General features: G+C 42.7%; 1 protein-coding gene across 3 annotated transcripts in view; it reads left to right on the top strand.

Moving 5' to 3' along the window:
• Positions 1-26,315, top strand: part of LOC127006128 (nephrin-like) — a 30,816-nt gene extending 4,501 nt beyond the window's left edge. Inside the window, exons 2-13 of one of the 3 annotated variants that reach the window (XM_050875656.1) lie at positions 546-678; positions 1,942-2,150; positions 5,479-5,670; positions 9,158-9,307; positions 10,915-11,066; positions 13,771-13,915; positions 15,893-16,023; positions 16,434-16,593; positions 21,348-21,819; positions 21,934-22,076; positions 22,845-23,197; positions 25,166-26,315. In XM_050875656.1, the coding sequence (XP_050731613.1) occupies positions 546-678; positions 1,942-2,150; positions 5,479-5,670; positions 9,158-9,307; positions 10,915-11,066; positions 13,771-13,915; positions 15,893-16,023; positions 16,434-16,593; positions 21,348-21,819; positions 21,934-22,076; positions 22,845-23,197; positions 25,166-25,861 (2,936 nt within the window). In that variant the 3' untranslated portion in view covers positions 25,862-26,315. Of the gene's footprint in view, positions 1-449; positions 679-1,941; positions 2,151-5,478; positions 5,671-9,157; positions 9,308-10,914; positions 11,067-13,770; positions 13,916-15,892; positions 16,024-16,433; positions 16,594-21,347; positions 21,820-21,933; positions 22,077-22,844; positions 23,198-25,165 lie in introns of all 3 variants that reach the window. The other 2 variants (XM_050875655.1, XM_050875657.1) reach the window with 2 other exon arrangements.
• Positions 26,316-27,582: the final 1,267 nt, after the last annotated feature.

The raw sequence follows: 27,582 nt of genomic DNA, 5'->3' as shown, positions 1-27,582 counted from the left end.
GATCAGTGGTGTCTTTGTTAAACTCTTACAAACACAACCATTCTTTCTCTTTCTTGATTCTTTCTCATTTCGGGAGAAGGTCAACTGTCTCGCCCAATGCTGTATTGCTTCATAATGGCATCTTAAGCCAACGATCTTTATTCACATTTTTCCGTGCCCTTTTCTGTGTTTATTAAAAATTCGAAACCAACTGTCACAGCTGTCAGTACACGTAGCGCTATTTAAAAAAAGGGGGTCTTTGGGTGTGGTTCTATACTAATCGTGCCATAAATTTTTCCTTCGTGAAGCTAAGCAACAGCCGTTAGTTTACATCCTTGTATATGCAAATTACTTTGTACCACCAAGCATATCATTTCATACCTTTAAAGGCCTAAAAAGTGTTATGGGAAAAAAATATTCTTGTATCTACGTTTTCGTTAATATTCCTTTCCCTTTCTTGTCGTTTGCAGCTACTTGCTAGTTTTTGACTGGTATTCAATGTTACTCTTTCAAGCCAATCACCTTAAAGCTTTCATGAAGGGGTGACCGCATCTCTCCCTCAGCAGGGGCACGGGCGGTTTGGGCGATGAGCGGGCAGAAAGCCGAGCTGCCCTGTGCCCCCGACCCCCGGGAGGCCAACGACCGGGCTGTGCTGGTGCTGTGGTATCGATCAAGCGACACCCGCCAGCCCGTGTACAGGTGAGTGTTGCAATTAACCTATAACTTCGCATACTTACAGGATTGACTGTATTTCTTCCTTCCGGTAATCTCAACTCTTTCAGGCGAATAAAAAGTCACCTCGATAACTACACTGGGTCATTCGTTATTAGCACCTTCGGGTTTTCTTTTTCTTTTTTTCATAATAGGAACAGCATATTGCGAGCACTTTTATATATCTTTGTTTAGCCGTTGAGCAGCTTCCTTTACCGTAAAAGTTCATTACCGTCGCCCAACCCAAAGCATGACAGTAAATAAAACTAAAAGACAAGATATACCAAAGCCTTCCAGAACAGAGACTGAATGAACGGGTAACCTTTGCATTAAGGAGTAAAATATGGTAATTTGGTGCAGTGAAAGAGACGGACCAAGGATATATGAACAATGCCTGTTACATGCTAGCTACTCCTATAATGATAATGATTAAAGGAGATACCTAAAAGGAATACCAGGAATATCAAACCTTTATCCAGAGGTGTCTTGATACTTCCCTCCTGAAATAGTTGATCATAGAAAAGAGGAAATAAAGTAGAAGGATATGATTTCCATCCTATGGAGCATCATTTCTCTCTAAATCTCAATTATTTCTCTTCCTAACCGAAGCAACTAACCGAGACTACTGACAGTAATTTCAGTTTAGTTCCTTCTTTATTTTTTCTATCACTGTCTAGCCAAAAAATAATTGTCATTCTAATACCTAAGACGTCTATGCTGTTCATCTCCAATCTAATTCAACTAACATGTAAAATTACTTGACTGTTTTAATTTCAAAGTCAAGCACATCTCAACTCACTTTTCATTCGCTGATATCTTCTGTTCACCAACAGCTTTGGCTTTCATCCCACTTTACTGACCAATCTGGTGAACAAGCCTTCAACTTTGCTCTCCTTAAAATTATTTAGAGCAGTTAGTTCAAGACCGTAACCAGTCTACTTCACTATACCTAATACTAAAATATTTATTATTGATGTTTTCTAAACCCTTTCTCGCCTGAATCCTCAAAAGGGTTACTGAACCGATGGAGGTACTTGAATTTTCCTTTGTAAACTGTGCTTCCGTGCTGACACCCTGCCTATTATCAAATATTCAGTCGACTTTGCATTAACTACACATCTGCTAAATATATTTCATTTATCCATTACCCTGTATATGTATACATGTTAGAGCCTTTTCACACCTAAATATATCGAACTTCTAACCAGTCCTGCTGGTTCTAACATCTCTTTTATGTGTTTTTCCCCCAAGTTACGACGCTCGTTCGGGAGACTTCCAATTCGGCAACGGCTGGGCCGACCCAGACGTGCTGGGCTCACGAGCGTCTTTTAACACAGTCTCCGACCCGCCCATGTTGGTGCTGGGGCAGGTCCTTCCCACCGACCAGGGGGTGTACACCTGCAGGATCGACTATTATCTGTCACCCTCCACCACCGCTCTTGTTAACCTCACCGTCGCCAGTAAGTTCCCACAGGATTGAGCAGTTAGTCTATATTAACTTTTTTTTTTTTGGGGGGGGGGGAGGGGCTTCCGGTACGAAAACAATTCCCCAAATGACTCATCCACAATCAGTAAACATTCTGGTAGATTTTTCTTAGTCTTCCTTAGTATTTGTGTAATTGTTAGGCTGTTACTGCGGTGATGGAGCCATTTTTCTAACAATGAACATTTCAGTTATTCAGAACCATAGTAAGGTAGTTGAATCGAAAAAACAGCATTCAGGAACGACATTTATTACCTAGATCTACTACTACAACTCAAGCTGAAAGTGAGGCTTCACAAATTTGGTCAAACTAAGCTCTTTAAGCCTTGTTTAATCTAATCAAAAAAAGATTTAGTTTGTTGAGTAACTCATGATAAACAAAATTACATGAGTATTGTAATCTCTCTCTCTCTCTCTCTCTCTCTCTCTCTCTCTCTCTCTCTCTCTCTCTCTCTCTCTCTCTCTCTCTCTCTCTCTCTCTCTCTCTCTCTCTCTCTCTCTCTCTCTCTCTCTCTCTCTCTCTCTCTCTCTCTCTCTCTCTCTCTTTTCTTTTCTTTAACCCCCCCCCCCCCCCACACACACACAAACACAAACACAAGGGAAGCCCCAAGGCAGTGTAATTTTAGCTCCCTCGCCAGAGGAAGGGTGGCGGCGCGCTGACTCTCCAGTGGCTCATTAAACCTTCATTTTTGTTTTACTCCGCTAATGATATGACGGTTACAGTGACAACAACAACAACAATAACAGCTACAAGAACGCTTCCTTTACTTGGTGCCTTAAACAGTGGCTGATCAACTCGAGGCTCATTTACTCCTCGTTTTTTTTGTCTTTCCTCCCTTTACCCCGTGGAGTTTGAGGCAACAGCAAAACTACAAGAGGAAAGTATTACAATAGAGGAGGCAGTCAAAGGCACACGGAAAAACAGAAAAACTACTCTTCCCCCCAAAATGGACAGGAGGTCTAAATTATAAGTTCAAAACCGGTTGAGGTGTCTTCATACTCCTCTCATGGAAAATGTTCAAATCAAAGAAAGGAGGAAATACTGACGAAGGAAAGCTGTGCCAGTGACAGATATGAAGGAATGAAAATGCTGGTCTAGCTCTTGCAGAAGGGATTTGTGCAGCACAGGGGTGCGCTACAGTAGAAACTCGTGTTTAGTGAGGCCGCGGGAGGGGTGGAGGCATGCAGCTAGCAAATTCAAAAGAGCAGTGTAAGAGATAGCTATAAGGGATAGCAAGATGCAAACTGGCAGAATTTAAAACTTTGAAGACAGCCAGTGAAAAGAGGTTGTCTTTGATTCAAATTGGCTATGTGAATGACCCCCCCAAAAAAAACAAAAAAAACAAAAAAAACGAGATGCTTACTCTTAAAGGGCCCTTGCATATAGATAGCATCTGAGAGGGGAGAAAAATTGGTGAACATCCAACTTCAAGGAAGCTTATTTAGCAAGAGATGAGATAAAGTTTCCAAATGAGATTTAGAGCTAAGAATAGACCGAGAGTATTTAATATAGAAGAGGATCGCTGTGCCATACGAATAAGGGGGTGGATGTTTAAAAGGTTGTATTGAGTGGAGATACTGAGTTATTGAATCATTAAATGACACCAAGTTTCTTTCGAACCATTCAGTTCTTCTCCCCTGCACAGTTGCTGTCCATATACAGGGGCCTTGTCCGCCCTCTCTATGGATATGCATTCTCATGTGGGGCTCCACACACCTCTCACAGCTCTTCTGGAGCCTAAGGCTCTAAGGCTCTTTCTCTCTCCATCTCCTCCTCCACTACTCATACTCTTAGTCTTTAAATTCTTCCATTCCGCCAATATCTTCTATCTATCTTCTATCAATATTCTGATTGCTCTTGCTGACTTGCTAACTGCATGCCTCCCCCCCCCCCGCTGCCCCTGCCCACTCGACTTTCTACTCTCTCATCATCATCCCTATACTGTCCAAACCCCTATGCAAGAGTTAACCAGCACTTTCACTTCTTTCATCCCTCGCCAGTAAACTCTTCATCTGTATTTTTCATCCTATACGACTTGAACTCTTCGACTTGAACTCTTTCAGAGGAGGGGTATCCTCCATCTCTCTCCTCCACACCTCTTTTTTTTCTTTTAGAGCAGTTTTGTTTTTTTTTTTTTACAGCAGTTTTTTTTTTTTTTTATTTTTTTTTTCTTGCCTTAAAAAATATAAGCATGGTCAGAAGTTATGCGTTTTGATGCAACTAACTTTGAGTTGAATAATTCCTGCCGAGGGAGTCTTTTGTTGAAAAAATGTGGTTATGCATAGTGGAGTCATCAGTATATGATTGAGTAGAAGTTTGTATTTTGGGTAAAAAGACAGTTAATGAAAAAAAAAAAAGGTGAAAGATAGAACAGAACGGTTTGTTTTTGGAAAAAAAGTCAATTGATGAAAATAGAGGTCAAAAATAGAACAGAGGCTTGAGGAACGCTACATTTTATAGGTTTCGGGATAGAACAGTGACCGCCTACCACAGCGGGAATACATCGTCCAGAAGAACAACAATAAAGAAGAAGAAGAAGAAGAAGAAGAAGAAGAAGAAGAAGAAGATCAAGAAGAAGAAGAAGAAGATCAAGAAGGAGAAAAAGAAAACGAAGAAAAAGAAAGAATTAACAAAAATTTACAACAACTACAAATTACAACTACAACTACTACTACTACTACAACTACTACTACTACTACTACTACTACTACTACTACTACTATTACTACTACTATTATTACTACTACTACTACTACTACTACTACTACTACTACTACTAATAATAATAATAATAATAATAATAATAATAATAATAATAATACAGCTGTAACAACTACTCGCAGCTTCTAGTTTATTTATCTTTTATTCTACTTTAGTTATAAATATTTGTAGTTATTTCGTCTGAAATGTTATACCAGAGATTGCAGCCGTCTTGAGCTGTGCTTCTTACAATAACCTGCCTACATGCTATGTGGAGGCGATTGCTTTTTCTGGTAGTACTTGCAAGAAACTGAAAAGTTATCTATACTGCAAATCAAATTCGATTCTTACTCATTTTGGATATGTTACGTCTTTCTTTTGATTATAATGGAAAGGTGAGTTCTTCAAGCTCTCCTTAGCTCGGGGGAAGCCAGTGGCCGATGCCTGTAAATTTGTTAGTGAAAAATCGTCTCCTGAAATGAACTGCTTTTGCTTGAAACGTTTTAACACTGATATCATTTGGTGTCCATTGCCAAATGTTTGTATTTTTAAGTGCTATCTTAACCGAGGGAAATATTTGAAAGGATTTTTGTCCCTTCCCCAGTTCCCCCTGGGTCACCACTGGTGGTGTGGCGGGGGGCTGGCGTGGCAGGCATACTGGGCCCCCTGGACGAAGGTGCCCACGTGGAGCTGTTGTGCCGCAGCGTAGGAGGTCGGCCGCAGCCGCAGGTGACGTGGTGGTGGCGGGGCGCAAAGATGCCCAGCCAGCACACAGCCTCACTCCACTCCGGCGAAGGTACTGTCATGCAGCCTACTCGCACTGATGAGTATATGGGTTGTGATGGGTAAGGAGAGATGTTGACCGTGATGCCGATGACTGTTTCTTGGAATTCTTACTCAACTGGCCTATATCATATCAGCTTACTTAACTCAAACTCCTTTAACAATTGTCCCCATAATGGTGAAGCGAAGGCCAGTACTCGACCTCCGGTTTTTTCCCACAGCGCCAGTTCTGCTTACAAAAGTTGGCCCACTAGATCCTCAGATTAGTCGCCGAAGCTTCAACGTTCAACAAGCTCAGCATTTAAAGTTCGGTAATAGGTTGAGGACGTTTCGTCGCCAAGACCTATGATCATTCGCTTTAGGCAGTCACCTCGGATTTTAGGGTCATATAACGTCTTCACACAACTGTTCTCTGGGAAACTATAGTATGACAACGTGTAACAACATATAAAGATTTCGACGAATAGGGACAATAACAACTATGTATTGCCTGACACAAATATGAAGTCCGTTTGGGTGGGGCTCGAATCTCTTCACAGTGCTGTCGCATCACCCCCCAATACATCACTCTCTCATATGTCAGCTATTTACTATTTGAAATTGTGTATCAAATATTCTGTATACATTAAATTAGATTTGACAGCGCTATGACCACGGGAACTCCCCGAGCGGGGTTGATGGACTTCATGGCTGAGTCTGACTATTGACATTTTCAACGTTACCTATGCCTGGTAATACTTTTTTTCTGAAATACTTTCATATAATACTATAATACCATTGTGAGATGACCCATGCTAGCACAATATCCAAGCTGGCTGAAAGACCTGTCTACATAGGCCTTGGATGCATGGGTTACGATGGATATGCTTGTATTTACGATACTGTGTATAGCGAGCTTAAAAGAGATTAAGAATCATCCATCAGTCACTACCAACTAAGCAAGGGTTTTCAGAAGAGAGGTCGTCCCACAATATCATGTCGAGAGAATCTCTTCTTCTTCCAAAAGAGATTGAAAGCAGATGCCGGGAAGAACAACACAGTCAAGTGACTTCAAAAAGTATCATAAGGGTGAGACGGTGAGTGGTCGTGTTCCTGAGCGGATGTGTTGCGTTTAGCTCCACACAGAAAGTGTCGACATGGCTGTCCAGGCCAAGGGACTGGGGGATTTGTGTTATCTTTGTGTGGAATTCTCAGGCGAAAAGAGGATTGGATGCTGTTTATGTCCTAGGTGGTGTCATGTGAAGTGTGCTAATTTGTCTGGGATCAAGCAGGATAATATACCCAAAATAAATTGGATATGCACCCCATGCCTCCATAAAGCGTCTCTGGCTACCAGCATTGTGGAAAAATTGGATGAATTCAAGCAAGAATTATCTAAAGAAATATTTGTGGTTAAAGATGAGGTTGAATCAAAGGCTGAGAAGGTGCATGAGGAGCTGGGATCAGTTGTTGACACAGTTCGTGCTAAGCATGCTGACTCCAGTTGGGCTGAGGCGGCGTAGAGAGAGAGGAAAGTGAACAAAAATCTCCTAGTTGTGAAAGCTTCTATCCAGGAAAAGAAGGCAACAGATATGAAGGATGAAGTCTCCCAGGCATTGAATGGCATTCAAATAACTGATTCAAGATTCACAACTGGAGGTAATATTGTAATGAACTTTGACAATGAGAACACAAGGGATGAGGCTGCTCAAAAATTGGAAAGTAAAAGTTGGAAAGTTTCGTTTAGTCGGCGCAACATCTGTGGTCATATGCCGGAGAGAGACAGAAGGGGAAGGAATTATAGGAGAAAGGAACAGATCCCAGGACACGGGACACAACCCCCGATTAATACCTGGTACCCATTCACTGCTGGGTGGACAGGGGCGTAGGGTATCGGAAAAGCAGCCAAAATGTTTCCACTCCGCCCGGGAATCGAACCCGGGCTCTCTCGGTTGTGAGCCGAGTGTGCTAACCACTGCACCACGAAGCCCCCGGGAATCGAACCCGGGCTCTCTCGGTTGTGAGCCGAGTGTGCTAACCACTGCACCACGAAGCGCCCTAAAAAATTGGAGTCTGTTGAGGAAATTAGTACCAGGAGTGTTGGAAAGATAAAATCAACGATCATAATGTGAATGTGCATAAAGAAGAGACCAAGGAAAAAATAAAGGAGACCATCTTAGACCGCAATGAGTTCTTACACACAATTCAGGGTGTTGTGAATAAAATTGAGCTGATTTTTAGTAAGCCTGCTTTTGGCGGCGCGATGCACTACATTTTGAGGTGTGACCCAACTGTGAGAGAGATGATTTACAAGAATCACGACAAGTTAAAATTAGAATGGGGAACATACACAGTGAGAGACAGATACCATGCAATTATATGTTATCATTGTCAGAGATACGGCCATCTTGAGGCCAACTGTACTGCTAAAAGCAATGGCGAAGCCCCAAAATGTTATAAATGCGCTGGCGATCATAAATCAAAGGTGTGCTCCATGGCTGAGAAGAAATGCATAAGTTGTGTGAGGTACAAGAAGCCTGAAATCAACCACTCAGCGAATGTCCAGTGTTGTGTAGTTCTACAGACTGAAATTGAGAGAATTCGTAACATAACCGATCATGGCTATTAATTAGTGTTTGTACTCGAAGATAAATTGTGTGTGATAAGAGTTCAGTGAGTTGGAAATAATCGTTGGATATTTAATTGTGATACTATAACGAAAATATCAGACATATGAAAACTGAACCAATGGATATTTGTGATACTATGAAAAGGAAGATATTGGTATTAGTACAAACCTAAACATGGGTAAGTGACCAAGATAATGCCAAGTTTATTAAAAGGACATCAGCAGACTATCCATGAAAGGAATCTAAGACTCACACACTCACTACGACGTTTGAGAATAAGTGCATCGAGGATTATTATTGAGGCTAACCTTGTAATTGTTGACGGCCCGCGCAGCACTAGTAGTGGAGCGGGGCCTGAAACCTCACCAACAGTAAAGGGTAAACGGTAAAGCGTTCAAAATAAAACTGGGTCACTGATAGAAAAGTTAAAAAAAAAACGAGGAGAAAGGTGAACAGGTAAAGTTTCCCACCAGACCTAACAAAATGTTCAGAAACTTGGAGTCTCACAAACGATCTTGAGAAAAAGCAGAGATAATGCAGATAAAGAATAGAAAAAAAAATATTAGTTTTAACATGCAGATAGAAAACGAGAATCATGGACTAGGAAACTGACTAAGGATGGATATATTCTAAAAAATGACGATAAGGAGTAAAGATTGAACTTAAACTGATAATATGCACAGAACTGATAACAGATCGACAACTAAAGTAGCAGAATGAAAACCCAGAACTAGAAAGAGGCTGGGACAGAGAAACGGGTAGAGATAAAATTAGAAGATTTACCGGAGCAAGATGGAATAATTAACATCTGGGAGATAAGTGGAGGACGCAGGGAAAAGCTTTCGTTCACCAAATGACTATAATAATGATAACGATCTACACCTTCAACAGGTACAGTAGAGTCCAGCTTAGTGGTGAAGGCTTCACGGAGTCTGCACGGGGCCACCCTCACCTGCCAGGCTCAGACACCCGCACCGAGTCCCGCCGCGACCGCCGCCCTGCCGCAACCCCTCTCCACCTTCGTCACTCTCAACGTGACGCGTGAGTTGGCTGTGTGTGTGTGTGTGTGTGTGTGTGTGTGTGTGTGTGTCGATACAGGTAGAGGGGGATAATTACATTTAATACTACGACAAATGAGCATATATATACTTTGTAGGGAGTAGGCAGTCTGACAACTACCGAATCGGGCGTAAGCTACTCCCAGTGAAATACATACGGGAGGCGAGGGGGTGCTGCAGGCCTATTAAAGACCCTACCATCTTTTCACTTTCCGTTTCTCTACTGTTTCATCAACACCAGAGAGTAGTTCAGTATGCTGTCTAAAGACAATTTCTCTTACTTTGCACACTACATACACGCAACAAACACACCACTTCAACAAAATTTACTAAAATTCAACCATGTAAACTTCTTTGACTATTTGAACTCCAAAGTGGAGCACACCATGACCCACTCTCCCTTCGCTGAAATCTCCATCCTAAGAGATTTCAGTGTTCACCATCAGCTTTGGGTTTCATCCTCTTTCACCGACCAGCCTGGTGAACAAGCCTGCAACTTTGCTCTCCTCAATGATCTAGAACAGTTGTTTCAGCACCCGCCGCCTTGGAGACACACCCAACATACTAGACCTTTTCATAACCTTAAGCCCTTCGACTTACTCTGTTAAACTGTTCTATCCTTGGGCTCCTCCGATCTCAACCTTATTTCTGTATTTTGTCCTATCGCTCCTGTACAGCCACTGGACCTACCGAAGGGGCGGTGCTTCTGGCATTTCGCTTCAGTTCGATGGGAAGATCTGAGGAAATATTTTTCCGATTTCCCGTGGAATGATTACTGTTTCCAGGGGAGAGACCCCTCTGTGTGTGCCCAGGGCATCACTGAGGTGATTGTCTCTGGAATGGAGGCACACATTCAACATACTTTCTCTGCTCCTCATGCCTTGCTTCAACACGCTTCTTCTCGTGCTATTAAAGATAGAAAGGCGGCTCACAAAAGATACCAGAACCTTCGCACTCCTTCTAATCACGAGCTAGATTTCCGCTCCAAATCGTGCCAAATCTATTCTCCGATTAACCCAAAACTCCTTCACCAATAGAAAGTGCTGTAACCTTGCTCTCTCTAATTCTTCCAGAAATTTGTGGCACCTAGCCAAAAATATCTCACACAATTTTACTTTGTCATTTTTCCCACCTCTCCTAAGTTCTGACGGCAGCACGTTTTGTAAAAGAAAAAATATATAATTAGCGTATACGATTCCTCAAATAATAACCAAATACATAAAGATTGATTTTTGTTCGCTTCAGCTTCGCAAAAGATTATCATGAAAAAACAAACACCTCTTTGGCTTGGGTGCTTCATCGCTACTGTTTATTATTCGATGCATCAGCATCAAGAATTATGTGCTTTCTACTTGTACTTGCGTGGCGGGGTATTATCAGGACACCTCTGGAATAAAACTAATGATCTTCTGCGACGATTTCATGCCGTTGCGGGGGTAGCATTTTTCAGCCATGTTTTGTTCTTAGCTGATTTTTATTTGGCCAAAGTTCAGTCTCCTTGACTATAAAATAGGTCGTGCGGAGGTCGTGCAGCACGCGCCTTCGAGGGTTGCACTATACTGGCCGCTCATTATATTTTCCCTACCACAGTGCCCCCCTTGAGTGTGGAAATCCAGGAGGCAGAAGGGCCTGTGACGGCTGGGGCTATTGTGACGCTCGAGTGTCGCTCGTTTGGGTCTCGGCCTCCCGCAGACATCACGTGGAGGCTAGGACACAACCGCCTCCCCCACGTCTCTCATCGGGTAAGGAAAATTATGTCTTTCGTCTCTTTGTACTTTGTACTTCCCTTTAAAAATCAACATCGCCAGAAGCACAGTATCAGAAAGCTACTGCATGGAAAAATAAACCAATCCTTTGAAAATCTTCTGCATTAAGTAAGGCTCCATGCATGGGACTGTTCACACTACGAGAAAATGGAAGTAATAATATTGTAATTTTGTAATGATATTGTTGTAGAGGAAAGTAAATATGTAATATTAAAATTATGTAATAATATTGCTGTAGAGGATAGTGTAATTTAAAAGGAATTTATTATTGATTGACTTCATTTTACTTGCACAGAGTTGATCTCTTTACACTGAATGAGTTACCAGATTCTGAAGACGTTTGTTGGCATACATACGGAGCGGCAGACTGCAGTTAGATATCACAGGAGGCCGGGTTCGAATCCCGGGCAGGTTGTAAGGAAAAGTAATTGTCTCGAATGCGGTAGTTATCCGCAGCTGCATCGTCAGCAACTCGACACTATTCGCATGGGGATCATAATTTGTGTTTATTGGGGAAATTATTCACATTAGGACGGAGATGCACAAAATTATCAGAATATTCATATACCGTGCAGGTAAGTGGGATAAATTATACACTAAACTATCACAAAATCAGCATAATGTGCGGGTTACGTTGGGGGTTCATGCGGATTGAGGGTGATGTGTGGTGCGGGATTGGCGGGGAGCTGGTGACCGACTATGCATTGAGTGAACTAACCCGCCACGCCTCTGTATCCTTGAAGGTCACGGCCTTGTTTTTTGGCACATCGACTCGAGATGCTGCAGGAGAGGCATGAGCAAGACAGCAATGAACATCAGCGTGCCAGCATTGAGATCCAAGAGGAACCCGAGAAAGAGGTTGCAGCCGCTGATGCTATAAAATTAATGCGTAACTCCATTTTGTCGCAATCTTTGGCTCCATCAATCGCCTTTGAGTATAACATATAAGTGCTGATCATACAACTTACACGCCCACAGTACTAAGTTGGCGAGAAGGCTGCCACATGCCGCAACCACGTCGACCACACCTGCCTCAGCGCACACCATTCGGAGGAAGGAGGTGTTATATTATGATGCTCTTTTTGACTAAGACTGTGCAGTGCGACCCTTCGAAACTTGAGTCAGATATGAACTCAGAAAAAAAGATCAGCCAGAATACTTCGAAAAGCGTTCAGTGAAGTAAGAGAAGAGGGCCCGGGTGACTGACATAAAGGAGTCAGTAGTGCCCAGAGAAAGCTTATTAAGAATGGTTGTGAACTCACTTAATGTTATTAAAATATATTAAAGATTTTGTACGAGATAAAACAGCACCCATCAATGCAATGAAAAAAAAAAAAAAAAAATATATATATATATATATATATATATATATATATATATATATATATATATATATATATATATATATATATATATATATATATATATATATATATATATATATATATATATCTATATATATATATATATATATATATATATATATATATATATATATAAAACAGTGGGTATGAACACACCCTTGGTCTTGGTCTTCAGGAGTAAACAACTGTTTATTGTTGTTCTGACGTTTGCAGCGCCAACTGCCGTAACTAGACATATGTTTCTTGCTGCAATGTGGCCACATCCCCTGGTGGGGAAGGCTTGCCTGATCTCCAGCCTTGGGATACGAGTGAAGGTCTGTCTAGTGTTACCGTTGCTTAATATAACTACCACACCTTAAGTTCACTAGGTCCAACCTGCTGGAAACAAAACAACGCATATCGGGTGTAAGAGACTTTCTCAGTCTCGATATGGGAGGGTTGGTCGTAAAAATTCCTTCCACATTATCCGCAATTCTTTATTTATCCATCACGGCCTTGACTGAACTAATTCTCATAATTGAGAGTTTACTACAGATCAGTTTTTCATGTGCCCCAAAAAGCAAAAATAAATTTGTATAAATAGGAGAACGGAAGCCATGTATGGCCCGAGATACAGACACGCCAGAGGCCTTCAAATCTGGAGTACTCTTTACTTCGAAGCTAGACTGTCCACCTCATGTCTCGGAGGCCAGAGTATGAATCCTGGAGGGGTTATTTGGAAAAGTACTTATTCTAAATAGATGAATTTCTGATGTTCTTCAAGAAGTAGCAATTCCCCTATGGCAGTGCCAAAAGGCAAGGTGTTGGTATAATTCGTAAATCTGAACGCTCGATTATTACGATCCAAGCTTCTTTCTAGTAAGCAGTTCTTTCACCAAAACTACGCACAAACACCACGCACTGTAAGATACATTTAAATGGGTTTTTAAATGGATTCAGGTTAGGAAGATGAGCAGACTCCACTTGCCATTTGAATTATTTTCCTGATAAGGCTTCAATGTCTTTACTTGCTAACTGACGACAGAAGGAACTTAATGAGGAGTACATACACACAAAAAAATGTGTGAATGATTATGGAAATATACAAATTATTTAAGAAATAACGAAAAAATAATAATATAAACATCTTCCTATAATTAGAATGCTTTCGAAAATAATGCATACTGCAAACGATGGAAAATTTTATGCAAATAATTATGTATATAAAAGCAGTTGTAGTAAAGAAAAACATTCATAATTAATGACGGATTTAAAGCTGGAGTTAACTTGCCATCGGAGGTATTTCTTTACCTGGATTTCGATGCCTTTCCCTGAAGATTGACGGCGGAGGGAACATTACCACGACAACGCTGAGGCTGACGGTGCGGAGGGAACACAACGGAGAAACACTGGCCTGCACCGCTGCCAACCCGCTGCTGCCCCACGCTTCGCTCACCGCCACACGCAAGCTCGAAGTGTTCTGTGAGTTCCAAAACACTTTGACTCTACAACTACAGATGGAAGAATATAGCTTAAGAAGATTGATACCCATAAACTTCCATATTATTTTCTGCATGAAACAATAAATCCCCAAAAAACTACACCTTATCACGGTGTTCAAACTTTTCTTACTACGACCCAGTTTTACGTTTAGTCATCTTCATGACAACTGCAGTCCTATTGACAGTAGTATTATGAGATGTGTGTTTCCTACCTGAGGTCGAAATTCACATACATCCGGCCATCTGGGGCGCCTGCAATCTCAGACGGGCGAATACACCTTTTCTTATTTTTACCCGCCCGCCAGATTGGCATGCTCCAAGACCCATATGTGAGTTTGTCTACTATCAAAACAAATTGAATAAAGAGTCAAAATATTTGTCGGGTTACGAAAGCTAAATGTGTTTCATGTGTTTCATTGGAAGGACTAATACATTTTTGCAGGGGCGTGTAGCCATTCGAATTTACAAGCTTTGTAAACTACCCTCTTACGAATTCTCTCTATCTCTCTCTCTGTACTTTTATCTTCAGTTTCCTTGCTGGACGATCTATCTCTGCTGTGGTAGACGATCACTGTTCTTTCCCTAAACCTAGCAAGTGGTGTCCCACAGGACTCTGTTCTATCTCCCACTCTGTGTTGTTCATTAATGATCTTCAGAAAACAATTTATCCCATCCACTTGTACGCCGATGACTCTACTCTGCATTACTCAACATCTTTTGGAAAACACTCCCAGTAGGAATTACATGACTCTAGGCTGGAAGTTGCACAACGCTTAACCTCAGACTTTGCAATCATTTCTAATTGAAGCAGGAGAAACCTAGTGTCCTTAAACGACTCAAAAACTCAATTTCTCCACCTATTAACTCGACACAAACTTCCAAACACCTATCCCGTATTTTTCTATAACACTCAGCTGTCACCTTCTACACTAAACTTCGTCGGTCTATCCTTTACTCAAAACCTTAACTAGAAACCTCATAGTTCCTCTTACTAAATCAGCTTGGTATTTTGGAATTCCTCCATCATTTTTCCCCCTCACAGATACTGTCTAATAAGGGCCTTAATTGTTCGCCCTCGTATGGAGTATACATCTCATGTGTGGACGGGCTCCACATGCACAGCCTTTCTGGACAGAGTAGAGTCAAAGGCTCTTTGTCTCATCAACTCCCCTCCTCTTACTGACAACCTTCTATATCTTATAAACCTCAGACCGCAATGTTACATCTCTTTCTCTTCTATCAATATTTTCATGCTGGTTGCTCTTCTGAACTTGCTAACCTTATGCATCCACCTCTCCCGCTGCCCCGCTGCACTCGACTTTCTACTCTAGCTCATCTCTCTACTGTACCAAGCCCTTTTGCAAGGGTCAACCAGTATTTTCATTCTTTCATCCCTTTCACTGCATGCTAACTCTGGAACAGCCTTCCTTCGTCTGTACTTTGTCCTGCCTATGACTTGACCTCTTTCAAGAGAGGAGTATCAAGACACCTTTCTATCCAAAAATTTACCTATCTTTTGACCAGTCTACTTTCTTTCATAGGAGCATAGCTAACAAGCTTTTTTTATTCATTCTTGCCTTTCAGCTCCTTTCTTTAAAAAAAAAAATCGGGGAAGCTGCTTGAAAAATTAGCAAATTTCTACTCATGGTTCCCATCGTGCGTGCGTGCGTGCGTGCGTGCGTGTGTGTGCGCGCGCGCGCGAATGTGTGTATGTGTGTGTGTGTGTGTGTATATGTGTGTGTGTGTGTGTGTGTGTGTGTGAGTGTGTGTGTATGTGTGTGTGTGTGTGTGTGTGTGTGTGTGTGTGTGTGTTACGGTAGCGGGGGCAAACGAAGGCCTAAAACAAAACAAAAATGCCATATATATAATAATATGAAAAGGTTTAGCGCTCTTCGAATGCATTTGATTTTTAGTTCACTTCATTTCACGCATTCAGCACGCTACTTTGTTCTCCCAGATGCACCGGACGTGCAGCTGAAGCTCGGGCGACACGTGGACGGCAGCCGGCTCCAAGAGGGCAACGACGTATTCTTCGAGTGCCGCGTGAGAGCCAACCCGCCTGCCCTGCGCATGCTCTGGTACCATAACGTGAGTCCAAACACCCTCACGGCCTTAAACTTTACTCCCTCATGCCTCCAACCGAGTGTTTTTAAACTTTTTTATATATAATTGCAATCTAGTTTTACTTTAAATACTGCCATCCCGACCACCTTGCAAGCGTCCTGAAAGTAGTAAGAACTTAACGTCTCATTTAGTTATCCATTTATGAATAAACGGCGATCCAGATATGGTAGTAATGAATCGTGACGCATAGAAGAACGCTGCTCTATATACCATTCACTCCTCCCCGTTTGCACTTTGCACTTCCATGCTAGCTAATACAACTCATGCCTGGACTCCTTATTACATAGACTACATCATAATAAACGACTGGATAGGAGGCCTTTTCTTACCTATAATGCCATGGAACATGTTATAACCTATTTTATCCGCCACAGGGAGCAGAGCTGGTCCATGACGTGGCTGCGGGAGTGGTGGTGAGCGGCCAGAGCCTGGCCGTGCGTCACCTTCGGAGAGAACACTCAGGCCACTACACCTGCGCGGCCACCAACCAGGAGGGACACAACACCAGCAACGCCGTGCAGTTGACCGTGAAGCGTGAGTAGACTTCTGCCGCGTCTTTTGTTCCGCCCTGCAAAATGTGGGAGCAGAGTAAAAAGTGTTACACATCAACGTGGAAGAGGACGAGAACACGAATACAAACATAAGAAACACATCAAACACCAAAAGAATTAAAGGACAAGCAGCATAAATGATCTGCTGTATTTTGTTTAACACAGGGAATCGTGTTATTTTTTCCTCTTAGGACCTAATGAAGCTTCAACTGGATGTTCTTGTACTTTTTTTTCTTCATCCCTGTAAATGAGGCCCGGCAGGCCAGGGAGGAGTTGGCAATTTGACAACACCGGGGTCGATTGGCACGCCTTGTCGCCGACAGCCAGGGACAGTCGTGAAGACTGTCATCTTGCTCTGTTGATGTGAAATGGTCGCGCATGGCCTGGAAGAGGTCAAGAAACGGTCGCCGGATGCTGAGCGGACGTCGGAAGGGGAGTGTGGAGTCGTGATGGGGAGCGCGAAAAAGTATTACATGCTAAACTTCCACGACAAGGGTCGGCAAAGGTCTGGAAAACGATAGTTCAGGTTGAAGTCTGAGGGAGGTCGGGAACAGTCGTCAAGACTGTCCCCGGCAGACTTGGCTTGTGGTTAGCTCTTCTATAGGGGTGCGTTTGAACAGTATAGGGCACAGAGTTATATATCTAGAGCGCGCGCTCCCGTGCTGTGGGGTTGGCGGTGGGTGAGGCAAGCTACCCTGGCGCGGCAGCCATCTTGGGGAGCCCACTTTCCCACACTCTGTGGTGGTGGTTTTGATGATGGTGGTGGTGGTGGTGGTGATAGTGGTAGTGATGGTGGTGGTGTTGATGTTGTTGTTGTTGGTGGTGGTGGCAATGGTGGTGGTGGTGAAGGTGGTGATGGTGGTGGTGATGGTGGTGGTCATGGAGGTATTAAGGGTGGAGAGGCCCACAGCGCCGAGCGCGCTGTACTGGTGAGTGAAGCCAGTTTTCGTAGTCTCAGCTGTTAAATCGGCCGCCATATTGTTCAAGCCGTGAGGTACAAATACGAGGGTGGAGCGCGCCTAACATAGGGGGCGCTTGTCCTTAGAGTACCGCATCCGTGGAATGACTGCTGCTTGTGTTACACTGGACAAAATTAGTCCTATTCTTATACCTGACACAGTGTGTGAATCAGCTTCGTAATTTATTACTGTAAATATACTGTAACAGGTAAGAAAATACTGTACATGATATCCAAGAAGCTCGATAATGTATTCATGATCACCAAGAAATGCGGTGAGGACAATTCATCACCAAGATGTGCGGTCTCCTTTACAAATACAAGTTAGAAAATTGTAAGCGGCAAGCATGTACTGCCAGTCTGCCACACGAACCCTCATGAAATGTCACACGCGGACACTTGGTCTGGCCGGCCGCTCATGGATGTACATCCATGTGGCCACTCCTCTCCGGCTTGAACAATATGGCCGACTGACAGTTTAGTGGCTTCAAACCGCGAGACTCCATGCCTCCCCCTGGTGGTGGTGGTGGTGATGATAATGATGGTGGTGGTGGTGATGATGGTGGTGGTGGTGGTGGTGTACAATGTTAATAATATGATATTAATATGTACATTAGTGAGTTTGTTATAATGTTAGCTATGATATATGTGTAGCTATGTGTTTGGATGTAGTGACTTGGGTAAGATGAAATACGGAAAGTGAGGAATGGTGTGTGGATATGAAGGCAGACTGAAGAAAAGGTTCAGGAAGAGGAGAGGTTTAAGAGAAAACGGAGAGATTTAGAGGGTCACTACAGCACCACCACCACCACCATCACCACTACTATAGCACCACCACCACTACTATAGCACCACCACCACCACCATCACCACCACTATAGCACCACCACCACCACTATAGCACCATCACCACCACCATCACCACTACTATAGCACCACCACCACCACCACTATAGCACCATCACCACCACCATCACCACCACTATAGCACCACCACCACCAGTATAGCACCACCACCACCACCATCACCACTACTATAGCACCACCACCACCACTATAGCACCATCACCACCATCATCACCACCACTATAGCACCACCACCACCAGTATAGCACCACAACGACCACCATCACCACCACTATAGCACCATCACCACCACTATAGCACCACCACCACCAGTATAGCACCACAACGACCACCATCACCACCACTATAGCACCATCACCACCACTATAGCACCATCACCACCACTATAGCACCACCACCACCAGTATAGCACCAGACAGTTTGTTTTGGAAAAATCGATGATGAATCACTGAAAGAGAGCGGGAGATAAGTCAGAGCCCTGTGGGACACCACTGTTGATAGCTTTAGGAAAAGAACAGTAGCCGTCTACCACAGAGGATAGATCGGCAAGAAAGGACAATGGTGATGTAAGTACAGAGAGAAGGATATAAACCGTAGGAGGGTAGTTTGGAAATCAAAGATTTGTGTCAGACTCTGTCGAAAGCTTTCGAGGGAACAGCAAAAGTTTCACCGAAACGGCTGAGAGATGATGACCAAGGGTCAGTTAATTAAGAAAGCGAGATGATCGTCAGTAGAAAGCACATTTTCTTTTTTTTTTACAAGGCAGACAGCTCAGATAGAAGGTTAGAAGTGGATAGATGCTTATGAACTTTCCTGTTAAGGATTATTTCAAAAGCTTTAGAAAAAAGAAAGTAAAGTTATAGGACAATAGTTTGAGGGATTGGGGCAGTCACCCTACGTAGGTACATACTGTATGTAGGCGTACTTCCACCAGGAAGGAAAGGTAGATGTTGAAAGGCAGAGATGACAGACCAGGCAGGGTGTCAGCATGGAAACACAGTTATTAAAGACAATAGAAGGCACTTTATCAGGCCCATAAGCCTTCTGAGGATTGTAGCCAAAGAGGGCATAGAAAACATAATTTTTTAAGAATTTTAATAGCAGGCATAGAAGAGTCAGAGGGGTGATGAGTAGGAGGAATATGCCCTGAATCGTCCAAAGTGGAGTTTTAAGAGAAAGTTTGAGAGAAGAGTTCAGTATTTTACAACATGAACCACAGGTTCTTTTATGTTGCCAATTTCCAAACCATGAGCCAATACATTTTGAATGTGTGCAGGGCAACCATGGGTTAGCAACTTTAGTTTATTTGCTTGTTGTAACTGTTTTCTCATCTTGTTGACATTGGCTGCATTAGATGCTTAAGTCAGTCCTCATATAGCAAATATCTCACCCCTTGGATCTTTTTTTATGCCTACATGGTATAGTGGTTAACGTGCATTGCTACGAACCCGCAACCACGATTCAAATCCCGACCTGGGCAGTCAGCGTGCCGCTCACCCAGCTGCTCATCCTCCCTTTCGGGCTGGTCGATAAATGGGTACCTGGGGAAACCTGGGGAAGGTAAACTCTGGTAACCCAGATGTCACGCTGACCCTGTCCTGGGGTGATGGATTCTTTCCACTAATGGCTCAAGGGCCATGCAGTGCCACGGGGATGAGCACTGCGGCCACGCTCAGCTGTAGCGTATGCCCCTATCTTTACTATTTTGGTTGGTCCCAGCCAATTGGTAGCGCAGGCAACTGTTTTTTATTTTCTAGTGCCGCCATCATGCTTGGCTAATCCCTCCAGCCCCCTCCAACCCCCGAGCTTCACTTGGTCTTCTTTAGAGGGTTTGGGTGGAGTCCGGTTGATGGGCAATCATGAGGACAGCATGTGGGTAGTCTTGGGCCCCTCCAAGCACTCGAATGAACTAAAGAAAAGCTATTAAAAGGGACAAAAAACACCAAATATAGGAAGTGGCAGTAAAGGAAATATTTGAAATATATAGCCCTATTTTTCAAAGAGCCACTTCACATACATACATGGATCATCCACAGCCTTTTCTGATACTTTCATTTGAAGCTGCATTCATCTTTCTTTGTGCAATTTCAGTCAGGACATTCCAAAACATGACATGATCTGATTATACTGTTAACAGACTAGACAGAGTTGTGGTGTGGTGCTAGCCAGTGGCTGGCTGGCTGCGGGAGGTCAGTCTTGAGACTGGCTCAAACAGCCAGCCAGTTTTTTCTTTTCTTTTTTTACGTCTACGCCTATAGCGCCGGTAGGCTTGTTTGAGGGGCCTGGATGGTAGTCGGCCCCAGCCCGTATTGGCGCAGGCAGGTGTTTATAGTGGCGCCATCTTCTTATGATGATGGAATATGATACAAGAATATTCCAAGTGTTTGAAACTAATGCAGAGAATATAGAGCTTTGCATTCATTTAATTATTTTCATTAATAAAAAAAAATCGATTTAAAAAAAAAAATCTGATTTAAATAAAAAATCCGATTTTTTTATTAAAAAAAAAAATCAACAACCCTGAGATATATATATATATATATATATATATATGTATATATATATATATATATATATATATATATATATATATATATATATATATATATATATATATATATATATATATATACACATACACACAAACACACATACATGCATACATATATCGTGGGTAACCTTAATTGCAGCCATATTGACGGGAATTATATTGTGGCCGACCTTCCATTCTAATACTTCATAGAGGTAATACAAGATAATTTTCTGAAACAACTAGTTGATGAACCTACCCCCCCCCCCCCCCCACACACACACACAAATCTAATATATGCATATAAGTGCAATCTTTTACTTGAATATCAACTTTTGCGAAATTTTTAGTAAATACATAACGACGAATTTTCCTTCCTCAGACTCCCCTGTGTGCGCTAGAGGCGATGTGCAACGCACGCTAGGTGTGGCTCGCGGCACGCCCGTCATAGTCACGTGCAGGGTGGAAGCCGAGCCCGCCCGACACCTGTCCTGGACTTGGGTGAGAATATTGGAGGATGGGGAGGAACAACCTGTCCATGCAAAGGATATTAAAAGTGCCGGGTTGACCTCAAGTGTTGAAGTTACGCCACTGACGGAAAGGGACTACGGAGAGCTACTATGCAGGGCGAAAAACACGGTGGGGAGGCAGAAAGAGCCGTGCATAGTGAGCTTGGTGCCTGCAGGGCCCCCAGACCCCCCCCACAACTGCACCACCGCCTTGCCCGAGCCCCTACACAGCCCCTCCAAGCAGTCACTGGTCGTCACCTGTTTCGAGGGGTTCGATGGCGGTCTCCCGCAGGAGTTTATGCTAGAGGCCTGGCAAAACAGCCACATCGTGGCGAATTTCAGCAGGTTCGTTTCCATTATCCGTTTATCGCCATATCGGAAGGGGATATCGCAATAATGCTGATGCATACACGTTTTTGGTCTTCAACTCTGCTATATCTGACTTCATGGTACCCGCAGTGATTTTCCGGAGTGGGCAGTGAGTGGTCTGAAGAGTGCACTGGATACGACACTTCTCATTGTTGCCGTCAACGCCCGTGGACGAAGCGAGACTTTGAGGCTTGAAGTACCAACCGCTCTCGCTCAACAGCAAGCAGCCCCAGGTGGGTCCACAACAATCACAATACTAGCCTGAAAGGCCATTTAGCTCTGTTGTATCAACAATGCATGCACATTGTATTATGACCTCTCTCTCTCTCTCTCTCTCTCTCTCTCTCTCTCTCTCTCTCTCTCTCTCTCTCTCTCTCTCTCTCTCTCTCTCTCTCTCTCTCTCTCTCTATGTATGTATGTATGTAAATGTATTGTATGTATGTATGTATGTCTCCATGAGAGTGTGTGTGTGTGTGTGTGTACATTATAGTTTGTGTATTGCGGGTTGTACATGAATAGTGTGTGTGTGTGTGTGTGTGTGTGTGTGTGTGTGTGTGTGTGTGTGTGTGTGTGTGTGTGTGCAATTCACCTCTTGGTCTGCTGCGGGTCTCTCTCGAGACAGCCAGCCGTTCCCCTACGGAGGAGCACAGCTCATAGTACCGATCTTTGGGTAGGACTGAGACCACTCACACACAACACACCGCGACAACGAAGTCACAACTCCTTGCCTGACGTCGCGTACCTACTCACTGCTAGGTGATCAGGGGCTGCACGTCAAAGAAGATAAACCCAACTTATCTTCATCCGGCCGGGGAATCGAACCCCGGTTGTGAGGCAGACGCTCTATCCACTGAGCTATCGTGTGTGTGTGTGTGTGTGTGTGTGTGTGTGTGTGTGTGTGTGTGTGTGCACATTAACAGGTCCTTTTGTCAGTTTAATGTAACTTACAGGAATTGTGCTGCACATCGCTAGTGGCTCACCGGAGCTTATCGACTTTCCAGAGACAGAGTCCCTGAGCGTGCCTGCCCTGCTGGGGGTGGCCGTGGGAGTTGTAATAGTGTTGGTGTTGTCGCTGGTGGTGAGTGTGGTCATCGCGCGCCGCAAATGCTCATGTGATTCCAAGGATGAGTCTAACGGTCCCACCCTGGAAGAAACGCCGGCGGGGAGTGTATGGGAGTGTTACGAGCCTGACCCACAACCCCAAGCGAGGCACCAACACACTCTAGAGACAGACGCACACGCCAATATGTACACGACCCTGCTTAACACACACCCTGACTCCCCGCGGACACATAAGAACGGCCGTATGCTGAGTTACTCTCCAAAGCAAGACATAAACGAAGTATCTTGCCAGGTAAATCCTTCGCCCTTTCCTGATATTAATTCCCTTTATTATGTCATTCACTTTTGTCTGTTCTCTTATTCATTTACATTTAATCTTATTCATCATAGTGATATCCAGCTTCAATCTCTCCATCCTTCACTTCTCAGTTTCCTTCCCAGAGACTTGGTCAATGTCCATGCCTAAGACTCATGCCATAACAGGGAAAACACAATGATTGAAAGCCATTCGTTTCGAGCACAGCGTCAGAGACACACTCAGTATGGTACCTTTCTTTAACACACTACCCCAGACTAATACGTACTTTTATTTTCACTTCTAACGAGGACTTTGTTAGTATCAATTGTCTGATACATATTTACTGTTTCTAGAGCTTCCTCTTATCCATCTTTAAATCAACTATAAAAAAAAAATGGTAGCCTTTTCCTGTTCACTTTTTTATCATGTTGCATTTCACTAAGTCTTACTGAAAAGAACTGTCATTTGCAAACGAGGCTGGCACAACGGTACGGTACACTACGGAATACTGTACGGTACGGTTGAAATTTTGATAAAAAGTACGGTATACGGAATTACGGTATGATATTTTTCCTAATGTACGGTACGGTATGATATAGGTACAGAAAATTTAGCGAAACTCCGAACCGTACCGTGCCACAGGCTTAAAACAAGTGATGATCCCAAGATTTTTATTTATTTATTTATTTTACTTTCTTGCCCATTAGCTCCTGGTAGGCAATATTTAGGAGGCCTGATACATGTATAGTCACTTTGTAAATGTGCCTTTTCAAATTTATCGACGTACCTTAATTATTTTTTAACAAATGTTGTATTATGTATTTAAGTTTTCCTGATGATACGATAATGGTACGGAATTACGGCACGGTATTTTTACCGTACTGTACGGTACGGAAAAATAGCTGGGGTTACGATACGAAATTACGGTACGGTATTTTTTTAAGGTATGGAGTACGGTTAAAAATTCCGTACCGTACCGTACTACCAGCCTTGATTGCAAATCGAAGCACTTAGGTACTCACTTCCTATATATTGATTTCCTCACTTCCCCGTAAAATATCTGAAAACTTCTTCAAAGCAGGCACAAAACAGTTGAGATGATACGGTGGCGCCCATTCTAACTCCCTATTTTATTAATACATTTCTAGTATTGCTGTCAAGAATTATACAATATATTTCCATGGTTGAGAACCCACTTTTAAAACTTTTGAATACTTCTTTAGTTTCACTTTTCGTTATTGCCGGAATAACTGTAATATCCAATATTTCATTCAGGGACTGAATACCTAAATGATTTGGTACCAAGTAAAGCTCTTAAGTGACCTAGCCTATATTATTTTGTTTCTGTTGTGTTATTTCACCGTTTGGTTTCTTTAAGGGATACATCTGTTTTTTTTTCCCCCATATCAAATTTCCTTCTGACTGTTTGAACACTAGAACCAAAATTTGAGCTGTTGATTTTCAACAAGTTGAGCTTTCTCATGTTCTCTTGCACGTTAGTACACACACACACACACACACACACACACTACAGTGTAGAGATCCTGAAGGGAAAGTCTCTTCCCCTTCAGGGTTATTGCATCTCTTCCGAAGAGATGCAATAACCCGCTATATTGGGGACTATGGGAATGACATCTGTTATCTCTACATCATAATTTTGATGTTAATGATACATCACAAGTCATCTCCAGTACGAAAAAACAAACAAACATACATTCTGTCACTTCCATCAATTTATAATCCAATCTAACTGAAGACATACGTTGTATTTTAGCGAATAAAAAATCCACATCATACATCACAGATCACAGATCACGAGTTTAGACCTTGATCAGACAATGGAGAACACACACAAAATCCGTACATGACAATATTTATCTTTTTTTCCTAACAGATATAATAAAAACTTTTGTATAAAAACTTTTGTATGAAGTTCTACATGTCAGTTTGTCTCTTTTTCAGATTAGCGACTCGTGCAGCAGTAACTCCAGTTGTGGGTCAAAGGCTGATTCTGTAGTGGAAGTGTGCCACTTTTCTCCACAGTGCTGGCACGAACAAGTTGGCAAAACCCGCCTGAATCAAGGTTCAAGCCTCACTTCGTTACCTAGCAATGGCTCCCCCAACCTAGACCCCCTCAAGGGTCCTTACAGGTCAAGAAACGGGCTCGTTTCCTCCAATGCACCCCGTCACATCACAAGTCACCCTCATAGCTCCATTGAGGGAGGCTTTTATCCAATGATAGTTCGCGGTAATGAGTGTGACTGTTATATTCCACAGCGCCAGAATCGCAGAAAGTTCGTGCATTTCCAGGATGGTAAAAAACAGGTTCTCCAGCAACACATATATCCTCCCAAGGAGACGTATGTTGTGGCAGCTCCAGTTGCCATGCACGATCTTCAGGCAAGTCCTATAAACAAGGGCAAAACTAGGTCCAGGTACAATTTCCATCCACCGAGGAAGCCTCCACGAACATTCAGCCAAACTTCCCTCACCAAGAGCCCAGCTACAGGCGACTCATTCACTTCCTTATGCTCCTCTGTCAGTCAGCCTTACTCGCATACGACCAGGGGCGCTGTAGAATGGGACTGTCCACAAGCTCCACTGGCGGAGGACGAAGTGAAAGACGCTTATGCTTTGCTTCAACCCAGTGGGGGTTAAGGCAAGGTCATTTAGATGCCCTTGGTCAAGGAACAGTAGCAGCAACCTAAGATGCATAGCAGTGGAACAATAGAACCATCTTCAGATACATGGGTTCATTGATGTGCTATGCAGCGTGTTCCATTGAATCAGGTGCTGTCATTGGTTTTGAATAGCACAAAAACTGCCTTAGACTTCCAGCAACATAATTGAAGGCAATATTGGATATAGAGATGAAAGGTGTATTAAGTTTCTACAGCTATTAGATGTTTACAACTCAGTATTTTTTTCCCTCTCGAAGATACTAATTCATTATACACTGTACCTTAATACCCCACAAATATTTGCTATAAAGTTCACTATAACTAATATTCATTTCCTTGGAAAAAAATAATCCGGGGTCTTTATTACCTTAAACTATCAACAACAGGTTCTTTTCGGATGTACATAAAAAAACATAAAAAGAATATAATTATGTACTGTATCTAATTTATTTCCGAATTTGATGTTGAATCAATGGCCATGAAGAGGAAATGCCAACCATCTCTGAAAAGTAGGTCATTTAATTAAGCCTTGAAGATCTCTTGAGCAGACCAGCCTGTGCAGGCGCACGCGGCATTGTATGACAATACTCTCTCCAGGCCTAATGCCCCAGCCTACAATCAAGGTAGGGATTGACAGGAAGCATGCTGGTCACTTTCAGTCATTTGACGACGGTCGAAAAACGAAACTAGTCAGCCGCTAGCTTGATTTGTGACTCCAAAGCCCAGTGAGAACGACGACCGTGTACAAGGTGTATATATATATTGGGGATCTCGGTGGCTCAATGGTAAAGTACTGCACTTTCTGATCTGATCTGATCAATGTGTCAGTCTCTCTGCTACTGCCTCCCGTGGGTCTTTCTTCACTTGCTCAAACCAAATTTAAGATCAGTGTGAGATATATGTTAAATTGTCAGTATTTTTCTTCTATTGACACGTAACCTATTCCTTCTCTCAAAATAATAATGTATACCCTGAGGTTATTAGTAAGACTAAATGTAAATGATTGACTGCACTTAGTTTTCTTGCCTTTAAATTATCTTCCTGAGTAGCAAATTTCGAAGGGAAGCCTTAGATTACAAAAATTTTATTATTCAAAACTGTCTTCCCTGAAGGTCCCCATACACTGTCAATCATGACTGCGGAATTATGTGATTGCCCAGTCATGATTTATGTACATCGTGTGTGGGGATGGTTGAAGGATTGTGGCATGCTCACATAAATGTTTTTTTTTTTTTTTAACAGTGAATCGGACTCAATCAGTCAAAGAAAAAAATGGGACCGCACTACCGCAAACCGCACTAATCCGGAAAAAAAGTACCGCACTACCGCAACCGCACTACTGATTTTTCAGTACCGCGCCCACCTCTGTATATATATAATATAATATAATATAATATTTAATATATATAAATATATCTATATCTATATCTATCTATCTATCTATCTATATCTATATATATATATATATACAGTACCCTCCCGCGTTTTGCGCTGGCTTCGTCCCGAAGGTATAGCGCTAAAGTCGAGGATCGCGAAACTAGTGGTATTGAAAACACTGAAAAAGCGCTTATTTGTTCCGACCCGTGGAGAAGCTGACTTTTTTCCCCCTCCTTTACTCCCTTGTTATCTCAAAATACGTACCTTGGAAAAAGGAAGTAAACAGGAAGAGAGAACCGGTCGTTTTAAAGCCACAGATAA

Source organism: Eriocheir sinensis, chromosome 32 (genome assembly GCF_024679095.1).
Source record: "Eriocheir sinensis breed Jianghai 21 chromosome 32, ASM2467909v1, whole genome shotgun sequence".
NCBI lineage: Eukaryota > Metazoa > Arthropoda > Malacostraca > Decapoda > Varunidae > Eriocheir > Eriocheir sinensis.
Note: the sequence above shows the minus strand (reverse complement) of the source record. Positions and strands in the feature narration are given on the sequence as shown.